This window comes from Pelobates fuscus, chromosome 6, assembly GCF_036172605.1.
Source record: "Pelobates fuscus isolate aPelFus1 chromosome 6, aPelFus1.pri, whole genome shotgun sequence".
In the NCBI taxonomy this organism is placed as follows: domain Eukaryota; kingdom Metazoa; phylum Chordata; class Amphibia; order Anura; family Pelobatidae; genus Pelobates; species Pelobates fuscus.
Window position 1 is genome coordinate 62,433,266 of NC_086322.1, and position 11,484 is coordinate 62,444,749.

Here is an 11,484-nt window from a genome sequence, read left to right on the forward strand (position 1 = left end):
CTTGGAGGCGACCGTTCTATGTTTTAGTTGTGCCGCTAGTTTAGCACCGGCCCTATTCCCTGCCGCGAAGAATTTGTATTTTGATTTCCTTAAAAGGTGGGTAGTTTTAGCTAATTCTCTTAATTGTGTCTCTTAATTGTGTTTGTAAGCTCAAAAGCTTCCGTTGTAACTCCGGGGTGGGTGTGTGTTTGTTTCTGTGCGTGATAAGTTTGATCTCGTTTATGAGGGTTAGGTATTGTGCCTTTTGTGTCCTACTGGTATAGCTGGCATGTTTTATAAAGCTGCCTCTAATAACTGCCTTGTGGGCCAGCCAGACATAGTCTGGGTCAATGTCTTGCCTATCGTTTTCCGCAAAGTAGTGTTGGAGGTCTAGTGTGACTTGTTGGACTATGTGCGTGTTCGTCAACAGGGTGTTATTTAATCTCCAGGATGTTTGACCAGTTTGAGGAAATCGTTCCTTGAGTGTTAGCGTGATAGGTGTGTGGTCGGACCACGTGATGTCCCCAATGTCAGTATCTAGTATCTTAAGGAGGGTGGCGGATCTAACCAGGAACCTATCTATCCTGGAGTAGCTATTGTGTACTGCCGTGTGGCAAGTGAAATCCATTTCGTTGGGGTGTGTAATTCGCCAAGGGTCTACGTAATCATGTGTTGCTAGGATATCGCGGATGTTGTGCGATTGTGCTAGCCTTCTCTTAGAGGTGGCTGGTGCTATCGTGTGTGAGGCAGAGGAGTCTTTAATGCTATCGAGAAGAAAGTTGGTGTCGCCTCCAATTATTACCTCCCCAAAACTGTGCAAATTCAACAAAGCAAACATTTGGTGCAAAAACCCTTCTTGATTTTCGTTAGGCCCATAAATATTCATTAATGTAAAGGGGTTGTTATTAAGATGACACTGTATAATGAGATATCTTCCTTTCTTATCACTAATCTTGCGGACTAGTTCAAAGGTTACATTCTTGCTAACTAAAATGGAGACTCCCCTCTTTTTTTGTGGAACAACAGGAGTGGTGGTCAATCGGGAACCATGGGGAGTTAAATCTGGGTCGTGAACCCCATATAAAATGGGTTTCCTGGAAGAAAGCCACGTGTGCCTTTTGTTTTTTGGCCTCCAATAGTGCCAATCGCCTTTTATGGGGCGTGTTCAACCCTTTAGTATTTAGGGAAAGAATTTTGAGCGACATTGCTCTGGTTATAGTTTAGTGGGTGTCGGGGAATACGGTTCTGCCTTATTGCTTAACCTCGTCTATCACCTTGTTTCTTCGATACTTGGGTGGAGGCGGGGTGAGTGTGGTAGGGTAACAATGCACTACTGTGCAACTTAAACTATATACAAAACCCGTTAGCCGGATGGCTTAGCGCAGAGGTCTGCCGACGGGTAAATAAATGGCTTAGTGGATAAGCCGCGTGGGGCTCTATGGGCGTTGGTAGTTGGTACTCGCTATATTTTATACTATTTTTTTTTTTTTTTTTTTGCGGTTTTTTTTATTTATTTTTTTATGTAATTCGGGGTTAGGTTATTCTGGTTCGCTGGTATCAACCAGATGTGATGTTATTTGTATACCTTCCCCTGCTGATACACCATACGGTTGTTGTGTCTTAAGGGTACACTCAGGTGCAGTTAAAGAAAATAACAGTATAAATCAGGTAACGTAAACAAGTAAACGGTTAGCCGCCTACGTGGACTCTCGGCTGTGGAACACATTGCAAGTGAGGACAGTTACGAGGGTGAACTAGGGGAGAGCCAAGTGTACAGTCCCATGTGTAGTATACATATCTGTGCTCGATCAGGCCTATTCGGTACTGATGAGGCCCATCGTGCCAGAGTGGCATGTCGGAGTTGCCGCTGATCCCGCCGCGTGCCAGGGGATGGGTCGGTAGTCTCTGGGCTGTTTCCTGGGTGGTGATGTTGCAGGCGAGCGTGCGGCGTCTAGTTGTGCCATGGGAACATTCCACTCTTTGAGCATTCTTGCGCCTTCATGCGGGGTAAAGAATGTTTTTTCCACTCCATTCCGCTTTAGCAAGATTTTCGTAGGATATCCCCATTTGTATGGGATAGCGGCATTCCTGAGCGCCACGGTAATAGGTGCAAACGCTCGTCTCTTGATCATGGTTGTCGCTGATAGATCTATGAACCATTTGATATCAGTGAACGGCTGTGGCAGGGACGGATTATTTCTAGAGGCCTGCATTAGGCGGTCTTTGACTGTAAAATAATGCAGTCTTGTGATCACATCCCGCGGCGTAGTTGGGGGTAAATGCTTCGGTTTTGGCAATCTGTGGGTACGATCCAGGTGCAGATCAGGAGTGTTCAGTGCCGGAATGAGCGCCTTGAACATATCCTGCACAAATTTAGTTAGGTCGTGGGGGCCTACCGTTTCAGGCACCCCTCGTAGCCTTATATTATTTCTTCTGTCCCTGTCTTCGTTATCTGCTGTTTTACCTTCCAGGTAATGTACTTTCTGCTGCAGTGCCGTGTGTGCTTCTGCCAGCTCGTTGTGTGCCTCTCTCAGCCCCTCTGTTGCCTCTTCTAGGTGTGCCGTCCTATCCCCCAGGGCCTGTATATCCGCCCTAATGTCCGCCGCCATTTTGGAAAAGTCCGACCTGAGGTTGGACTGTAGTGACTTTAGCATGGTACTCACTGAGGCATCGGTGGCTGGCTGGGTCTGGGGTAAATCGGTGGGGTCCAGGCTCTCTCCACACTCGTGGTCCGAGGCGGTATGGTGCGCTCCGTCGGCGCCATCTTGGTGTCCGCCGTTCCCCATCAGCAAGTGAGAATGCGTTTTTTGTTTTAATTTCTTGGACGATTTGGTGGTCATTTCGTCCTCTGTGTCCTCTGTAGCTTGCGGAGATGTCGCTGGGTGAAGATCGCTAAGGTACACGCTGTGGAAGTCCACGGAATGGCTGAGCTCCCGGGTTATGCGACTTCTTCCATGCGGTGTCAGGCCACGCCCCCGACACCACAGACTTCATGGATAACTAAAGAGGGAAAACATTACAAAATCTCGGACCCCGCAGAAGGACCAGCACTGCTGAACACATTGGGACTAAAGAACCAACGCACAAATGTAACCTCAGGCCCCAGGCAGGGGACAGCGAGGAGCGGAGAAGCCCCTGACCACGGGGAAATACAAGAAGCGACGACCTAACTTGAAGCCAACTTCAATCAACCCCGGTTGAAAAACAGGTCATTTCTAGTTCTACAGGAAATCCCACTATACCTCAGACTGTCCAAACCCTAACCAAGAGATGGGTTACACACACTCCAGAGCTCGAACACCCCTCTTGCCCCCCCCCCCCCCGCACCTGGGTTACAGGGGAATAGCAATCAATGGAGCCCACATATCACCCAAGCGATCATGCACTCACTAACTCCTCACATTAGCAAAGCCATAGTCAGACAGTACGGATAGGCTGCCTCCACAGGTTCCGCAACGGGCATATACGGACTCCCCCTAGCCATACCCTTTATAGCATGGATCTAACACACAAAACTAGACCACCCACGAATAGACCTAAACTAGCGAGTCACCACATGACGGAAGCCTACACGACCACTCCATGGGAGCACACACTAAGCCCTGTACCACACACGGGAAAATACCCCAGGAATATCGCCTGGTAGAGGACACTAACAAAAACCAACCTCACTAGACCCGATACCCACTGCCCACCAAAACAAACCAGGCCAAGTTAGTGGTGACAACATCTACAGAGTGACACACACACACTCCTCCTAGATAGCGACTACATAACGCTACAACCCACCAGCCCTGCCATAACTAAAAACATGTGCCAAATTGTATCTTGAATGTACTCTAACTGTACCATGTTATACTGTTGATATTTTACTATGGCCATTGCGGCAAAAGTTTGTAAAAGCAATACATTTCGCACAGAAAATAAAGAATTTCAAAAAAAAAAATAAAAGAAAAAATTGGATCATTTAAAAAGTTTATCCAAAAATGTTAAATCTAGCCCTAATATATTTTTAATCGTCCATGACCATGAGTAAAGTTGACAATGTAAAGGAAAAGTGATAATGAATGATGCAAACCCTTTATCAATTCAATTGTACTTTGTTTATTTTATTTTTTTTCAACATTCATATTGGGTAAGGCTGATGTATGGTGGAATAAAAATCCCTTAACAGTTTTTCAAATAAATATTTAATATTATGGGTACAAGAATACTGAAAATAGTGAAACAAATGCATGGGGAAAAAAAAGCTTACTCCACCTGGTCCTGAGCAATAACATAGCCTTTGACCTTCAAATGTAATAATAGCTCTAGTTTCACTGGTCTGTAAAATACTGTTTGCGGGTTTTTTTTTCTCCTTTTTTGTTCATGTGTTGTATCACCTGTGTGCATGTTTTGTGTGGTGGGTACTTAGACCTGAAGTCCAAGGTACTAATTAATTTTCTTTTTCCCCCCTAGTTTTGCGCACTGGAAGTTTTCATTAAGCACCTAAAGAAGAAGTAATACGTTTTCATCTGCATACTCCCTTTACTGTATTTGTTTCTGGTTACTTAATTATTACTCCTGGATTGAATTAAACAATTGGAATTCATGCTCACTTCAGTGTTTAATAACAGTTTTGGGAAAAACAACGTGCATTCAAAACACTGCATCCTGTGCTTGTCTGTTGATAAAACTGTTGCCAACAGACATATCAAGTGTTTGTTCTAAACAAGAAATATGATGAATCATAGCAGCCAAATGCAAATGATAGCAAAGTTCAATTGCGAAAAATGTAGGTTTTCAACAAAGGATCCACTTAAATACAACAACCACGTCTCTCTTCACAAAGACATTAAGTTTTCCTGTTCACATTGTAACTATGTGTGCTATACGAAAGGAGAATTTCAAAGACATTTAGTGACCCATACTGGGAAATTTCCTTACACCTGTGAATACTGCGGATATGGAGCTGTTAGGAATGACTATATTGTAAAACATATCAAAAGAATACATAATGATGGCAAGATACAGTGTTCTGTAAGCATTGCGGAAAATGATGCAAAAAACACCTCCGTCAATATAATACAAACTCAGTTGCCTAACAGCATTATAGATGTTTCTTCAAATGTTACATTAAACACAGCTGAAGACATTATAGATTTAACGTGTGATGTAGAAAATGTTCCCTCTTACCCAATCGCATTAAATGCAAGCACTGAAACATGTGAGAGTCAAGTGGAAGTAGAGGTGATTTCTCCAACCGAAGGACTGTTGTACCCCTGGATGACTTTAACTGTAGTTGCACCTTCAACATTTCAGGTACCACCTAACTGTTTTGCTCAGGTGGTGGAAGTGAGATCTGTGGGCAGTACTTGCCACTTAATTTTAAATTGTTCTGGAGAGTTAGACTCTGGGTCATCTGAGGGCTACTCTGATAAAGAAGTCTCTTTTGAAGACAAAAAACCTGTGTATTCTGCAGACGTTTTGTTGACACCGGATAAACATGTGGAACAGCCAACCCTGTGCTTATTACAAGATGGCAGTAGTATTCAATCTCTTAAAAGAATTCCAATAAGCGATTTAAACACCACTGCAGAACCAACTTTATATACTGACAGTACTTTTCAAAGTAAAGCTGAAATTAGTGAGAACAAACAGAATTTGTCTGGATATTTTCCCCAACAAAACATTGAGAATACCAATACATTTTTTGAAGGCCCATTTATTTCATCAGTATTTTCTCTCAGCTCAGGGTCAAAGAATATCTTAGAAGGCATACAGTGGGAAAGTACTCCAGTCACCAACCCAGGAAAAACACCGCCTAAGAACAGTATTGAACCAATGACTTTTTCTCAATTCTCAGAGAATAATGAAAATAAACTTCTTTCTGCTTCAACTACTACTGCATTCAGTTACAATGTGGGAAAATCAAAGGATGCAGAACTTCAGAACTATGTTCCAAGTGACATAGGGGAGAAAGGAAATGAACTCTTGTCTGTTTTAGCTACTACTACAAAAGATGCTCAACTTCAGAACTGTGTTCAACATGAGATCGAGGAGAAGGAGAATGAACTCTTGTCTACTTTAGCTACTTCTGCATACCTTTCCAATGTGGAGAAACCAAAAGTTGCCCAACTTCAGAAATATGTTCAAAGTGTGATAGGGGAGAACGAAAATGACATTTTGTCTGCTTCAGCTACTACCTCATTTAGTTACAATGTGGAAAAAACAAAAGATGCCCAACTTCGGAATGATGTTCCAAGTGAGATAGGGGAGAAAGGAAATGAACTCTTGTCTGTTTTAGCTTCTAGTAAGAAAGATGCACAACTTCAGATCGGGGAGAAGGAGAATGAACTCTTGTCTACTTTAGCTACTTCTGCATACAGTTACAATGTGGAAGAACTAAAAGTTGCCCAACTTCAGAAATATGTTCAAAGTGCAATAGGGGAGAACAAAAATGAACTTTTGTCTGCTTCAGCTACTACTGCATTTAGGTACAATGTGGAAAAAACAAAAGATGCCCAACTTCGGAATGATGTTCCAAGTGAGATAGGGGAGAAAGGAAATGAACTCTTGTCTGTTTTAGCTTCTAGTAAGAAAGATGCACAACTTCAGATCGGGGAGAAGGAGAATGAACTCTTGTCTACTTTAGCTACTTCTGCATACAGTTACAATGTGGAAGAACTAAAAGTTGCCCAACTTCAGAAATATGTTCAAAGTGCAATAGGGGAGAACAAAAATGAACTTTTGTCTGCTTCAGCTACTACTGCATTTAGGTACAATGTGGAAAAAACAAAAGATGCCCAACTTGGGAATGATGTTCCAAGTGAGATAGGGGAGAAAGGAAATGAACTCTTGTCTGTTTTAGCTTCTAGTAAGAAAGATGCACAACTTCAGAACTGTGTTAAACATGAGATCGGGGAGAAGGAGAATGAACTCTTGTCTACTTTAGCTACTTCTGCATACAGTTACAATGTGGAAGAACTAAAAGTTGTCCAACTTCAGAAATATGTTCAAAGTGCAATGGGGGAGAACAAAAATGAACTTTTGTCTGCTTCAGCTACTACTGCATTTAGTTACAATGTGAAAAAAATAAAAGATGCCCAACTTGAGAACGATGTTCCAAGTGAGAGAGGGGAGAACAAAAATGAACTTTCGTCTGGTTTAGCTACTACTGCATTCAGTTACAACATGAAAAAAACAAAAGATGCCCAACTTCAGAACCATGTTCCAAGTGAGAGAGGGGAGAACAAAAATGAACTTTTGTCTGGTTCTGCTACTACTGCGTCCATTTACAATGTGGAAAGAACTAAAGATGCACTTCAGAAATTTGTTCAAAGTGAGGTAGGGGAGTCAACAGAAAAAGCATGTTTGGATCAATCTGGTAGAGAAAAACTATGCACTAGTCTTGAAACATCCCCACCTCTTGGCAAAAGTGGTAACAAAAATCCTGTAAATCAAAGCTCTGTATTACCTCCAAATAAAAGGAAAAAAATTCAGAAATCAAAAGCACACAATAAAAAGGAAACAAATTTTTGTACCAAACCACAGACACTTTTTCTATCTTGCAATAAAAATGTTGTTATGCAGCCTCTTACTTGTGTGATGCAACATGGCCACAAACTTGCCCCTAATACAACTCCTGCGCTTAAGACGAGTATAGATGTGACTAAAAGCTCTAAACAAGAGGAAACTGTTGATCAAAATGTAAAACTCCGACAAGAATTGCGAGTATTGTCTACACGTAGCAGTCCACCAGAGAAAATATCCTCAAAAATAGTCAGAAAGCAAGGTTGTAAAAAATTAAATAGTAGTATCAAGCCAAAGGGTAAATCTCTTCCTAAAAGACTTGTGACCTTTTCAAAAAGGACATTCCTTCAAAGATCTAAATCTCTAAGACTCCTACCTGCTTTATCTAACCAACCAACACAAATTCCTTCATACAATCAGCCTGTAGTGGTATTAAACCATCCAGATGTGGATTCATTAGAGACCTTTAGCATTATGAAAATTGTACGTAAGTTTAAGAGCAATGTTCTAAGTGTAACATTATCCAAAACAACGTGCCAGCAATTCGTGTAATGTTTTTTGTGAAGAAGATAAAATGTTCTTTGGAATCTGGATACTTAAGCACTGGTGTCAGTCAAATGTTTAATGCAGTGGTTGAACTTAACATTTTTTAAATGTGCATACCTGTTAACGTAAAATTCATGTTAATGTAATATGCACTGCCTCATTTTAATATGATTTTAATATGAATATATGATTGTAAAACTTTTTTGTTTGACCTTGACATTACCAAGATGTGCCTTACAGAAATAATTTGAGTCAACGCCCTAAAAATTTAAGGGAAAAGATATATTAAAAGGAAGTTCTCATCAGACTACAAGTATTGTAATAATATGTAATGGGACATTTTTGTACTTTCATGACTATTATTACCTGTGGTTGTGCAGTGATGTTTCTCCTGTAGTTTTTTTTTTTTTCTTTTTTCATTATGTTCCATAGCTTTTTGTTTCTCCCCTTTTTGACAGTATTAATTTGCAGAGTAGATACTGCACGCTGCGATCTTAAGTTTAGTAATTAAAAAGTAATACTAATTGTAAAAGTCATACCATCTAAAAGGTTAGTTTTCAATAACAGTTGGAAGGCCAATTTTGAAAGTTCTTCTGTCTTACAGACCAATTTCCACCATTTATAATTAAGAACTTTTTAAAAAAAAAACACTGTAGCATATGGCCTTTTAGGACGTGTGAGGTAAGAAAAGTAACTTTAACAGTCGTGATAAGTCCTTGTTTTACAATGCATATCATAATAGTAGGCTCTGCTACTCTGGAGGCTTTTAGGTATCGATGTTTAAGTTACTACACAGATCAACTTTTTGTATAAACCTTGTAATCCTACAATCCTTTTGAGGAAACCAAAATGAATCCATCTGTGGCACTGAACAGACTTAGATTTTATTTCATTTTTATGGTTTTTATTTCAGGTGGAAATATACTCTATGAACATATGAAAAATATTAATGTTCAATGCAAAGTTGGCAAAAGATGTAAAGCATGTATTTCTTCTCAAACTAGAACCATCCATTAAGGAAAATTATTTTATTAACTTCATTCCATCTATATTAGACATGATGGACTTTGTCCATATCGATTCTTGTCTGTAGACCACTGAAATATCTAATCTATATAGTGGAATTTTGCATGTCACGCAAGGCATTGACTGAACAGTAATTGCTGGCTCTTGTAACATATTTCAGTTGTACATTTCTACTGCCTTGTCCAGTGTTCAACAGAATCCAACATTTTTCAACCATTAGGACGCATGATTTGTAGCACTTTTCTAGTATCATTATATAGCCAACATTTGGTAAATTCCCACATTGTGTGTAGGCAGCACACCATTTAGCCATGAAATAGGTTCTGTATTAAACTTATTAGATTTCATGCCTATTAAAAGATGATTTTAATTTTAAAAAAATAGAGAGGAGGGGGGGAGAGGGGGAGTAACCCCTAATTGATTGATTCAATGAAAAGGAAAACAAAACAAAAATAAATCTAAAATTAGTATCTGTCTATGTGAGAGCAAGCAATTTATATTAAGACTTAACTTTTAATTTAGTAAGTTAAAATAAGTATCTAATTTTAAATTACTATAATAAAAGTTGTCTTAATATAAATTGCTTGCTCTCACATAGACAGATACTAATTTGAGATTTAATTTTGTTTTGTTTTCCTTTTCATTAAATCACATTTCTATAGTCTTTAACAAGGATTAATTGAGATTTAAAAAACACACACGATTTTGCCAACTCATGTTGATGACAAGTGCAATATCCACAGATGGCAAGGGGGTGAGGAATGATCTGCATGACTTTGTAGAGTGGAAGATTGAAAATCGATACTGTCCATTTCATGCACGATGAAACATATCTACTCAACCACTTCATATTCATAAAGAATTTGTGGCAAGGTTAAAGATTTATTGGGCTTATTAAAATTACACATTTATGCTATTGCATCTTTGAAGCTACTACTATTGATTCAGTTTCTGCTGCGTCCCATTTACATGTATATGGTGTTAATTGCCTTTTTTTTTTATTAATATGCAATTGACTAGTACATTTAGGCATGTGACGGAGAGATAGGTAAATATGTACACTGCAAACTTGCGTTATGTACACAATGGTAGTGATGGAATTGCAGTATTTTAACAAAAGTGTTAACGAGTTCAGTTTCATGCATGTTCATGTTGTTATTTTCATAATTTTATTTAAAATAGTTTTTAAGTATTACTGCATTGACATAAAAATATAGAACAATGATGCAGTCTACAGCTGCACGTGTTGTTTTTTTTAGGCCCTTCAATAGAATTTTACTTGAAACAACACTGATCAATTTAACATGATTCATAATTTAAAAAGTGAATTATTAAATGAAACATTTACTTTAATCTGTCTTGGTATTGAGTTTTTGATTCAGCGAAATAGAAAGCTAAAACCTATTTTTACCTTCTAAATCTATTTTCTTGTTTTTATGTATACACCTGATTAGTATTAGAGGGTAGTAATACTGTTTTTATTTAAAGGGAAATTAACATGAAAAGAGAGAAATCACATTGTTTAATATGTTGTACTATCACTGACATTTCTGATAAACTGGCTAATTCACTAATGTGAGAATTCAAAGTGCATTTCAAACTCAAGGCCAAAGTAGTTGAAACGGAATAATTATCTAAGTCAGCTCTGCTTTCAATTTGGCTTTTCTGGTCTTAATTTTTGAATTTACTTTGAATCCTAACTTTAGTAAAGAACTATGTAATGTAGTCCCAACATAGCATTGCCTCTGCGTTTGGTTGCCTCATAGTAAATGGATTGCTTTTATATAAACGGAAATGCAGAATACATCTAGCGCACAATTCTAAAAGTGGAGTAATTGCCTTGGAAGTCTGTTAAATATTTTTGAGCATTAATCACTTTCAGAAATTTGGCCCAAAATTGCACTTTGCACAGAACCACATGATGTACACGTGTATTTGCCAATATGTTTGAAGCTTTCAAACGCAGTTGTGTCTCTCGATATTTGCGCACTCCCTTATGCACAAGTGAAAGTACAATACATTTAAACATGAGGGATGTCTTTAAAATTTTCTTGTCTTCCCAATAGAGAAATGTTTCAGTGTAATGCATGTTGTTGTAAGCATCATCTCATACATAAAGTATTTATTTAGAGTCAATTCATTGTAAAAGGTTTCTCAAAACACTTATTATAAAATTATATTGTATTGACTCAGACTAGTTTTCTACACTGTTTATTTTAAATGAAAAATAGTCCCATGTGTTTCTCTGATCTGTAGGTTTGACTTCAAATGTTTGTTTTAAACTGTTACAGTATTAGAATCTGTTTGAAGATTCATACATAGTTTTTTAAACTGACCTACTTCATCATTTCAATACAAGTTTTCATTACCAATTTGACTGTACCCTACTCTGTAATTGTTTAAGATTGTTTTGTTAATCTA

The 11,484-nt window shown here is 38.6% G+C and overlaps 1 protein-coding gene across 1 annotated transcript; it reads left to right on the plus strand.

Annotated features, from left to right (window-relative positions):
* The first annotated feature begins 4,424 nt into the window (after positions 1–4,424).
* On the plus strand, positions 4,425–8,419 carry ZNF518B (zinc finger protein 518B). The gene has a single exon (XM_063425769.1). It carries the CDS (start codon positions 4,699–4,701, stop codon positions 8,041–8,043), a length of 3,345 nt encoding a protein of 1,114 aa, XP_063281839.1. The 5' UTR covers positions 4,425–4,698; the 3' UTR covers positions 8,044–8,419.
* The last annotated feature ends 3,065 nt before the right edge of the window (positions 8,420–11,484 follow it).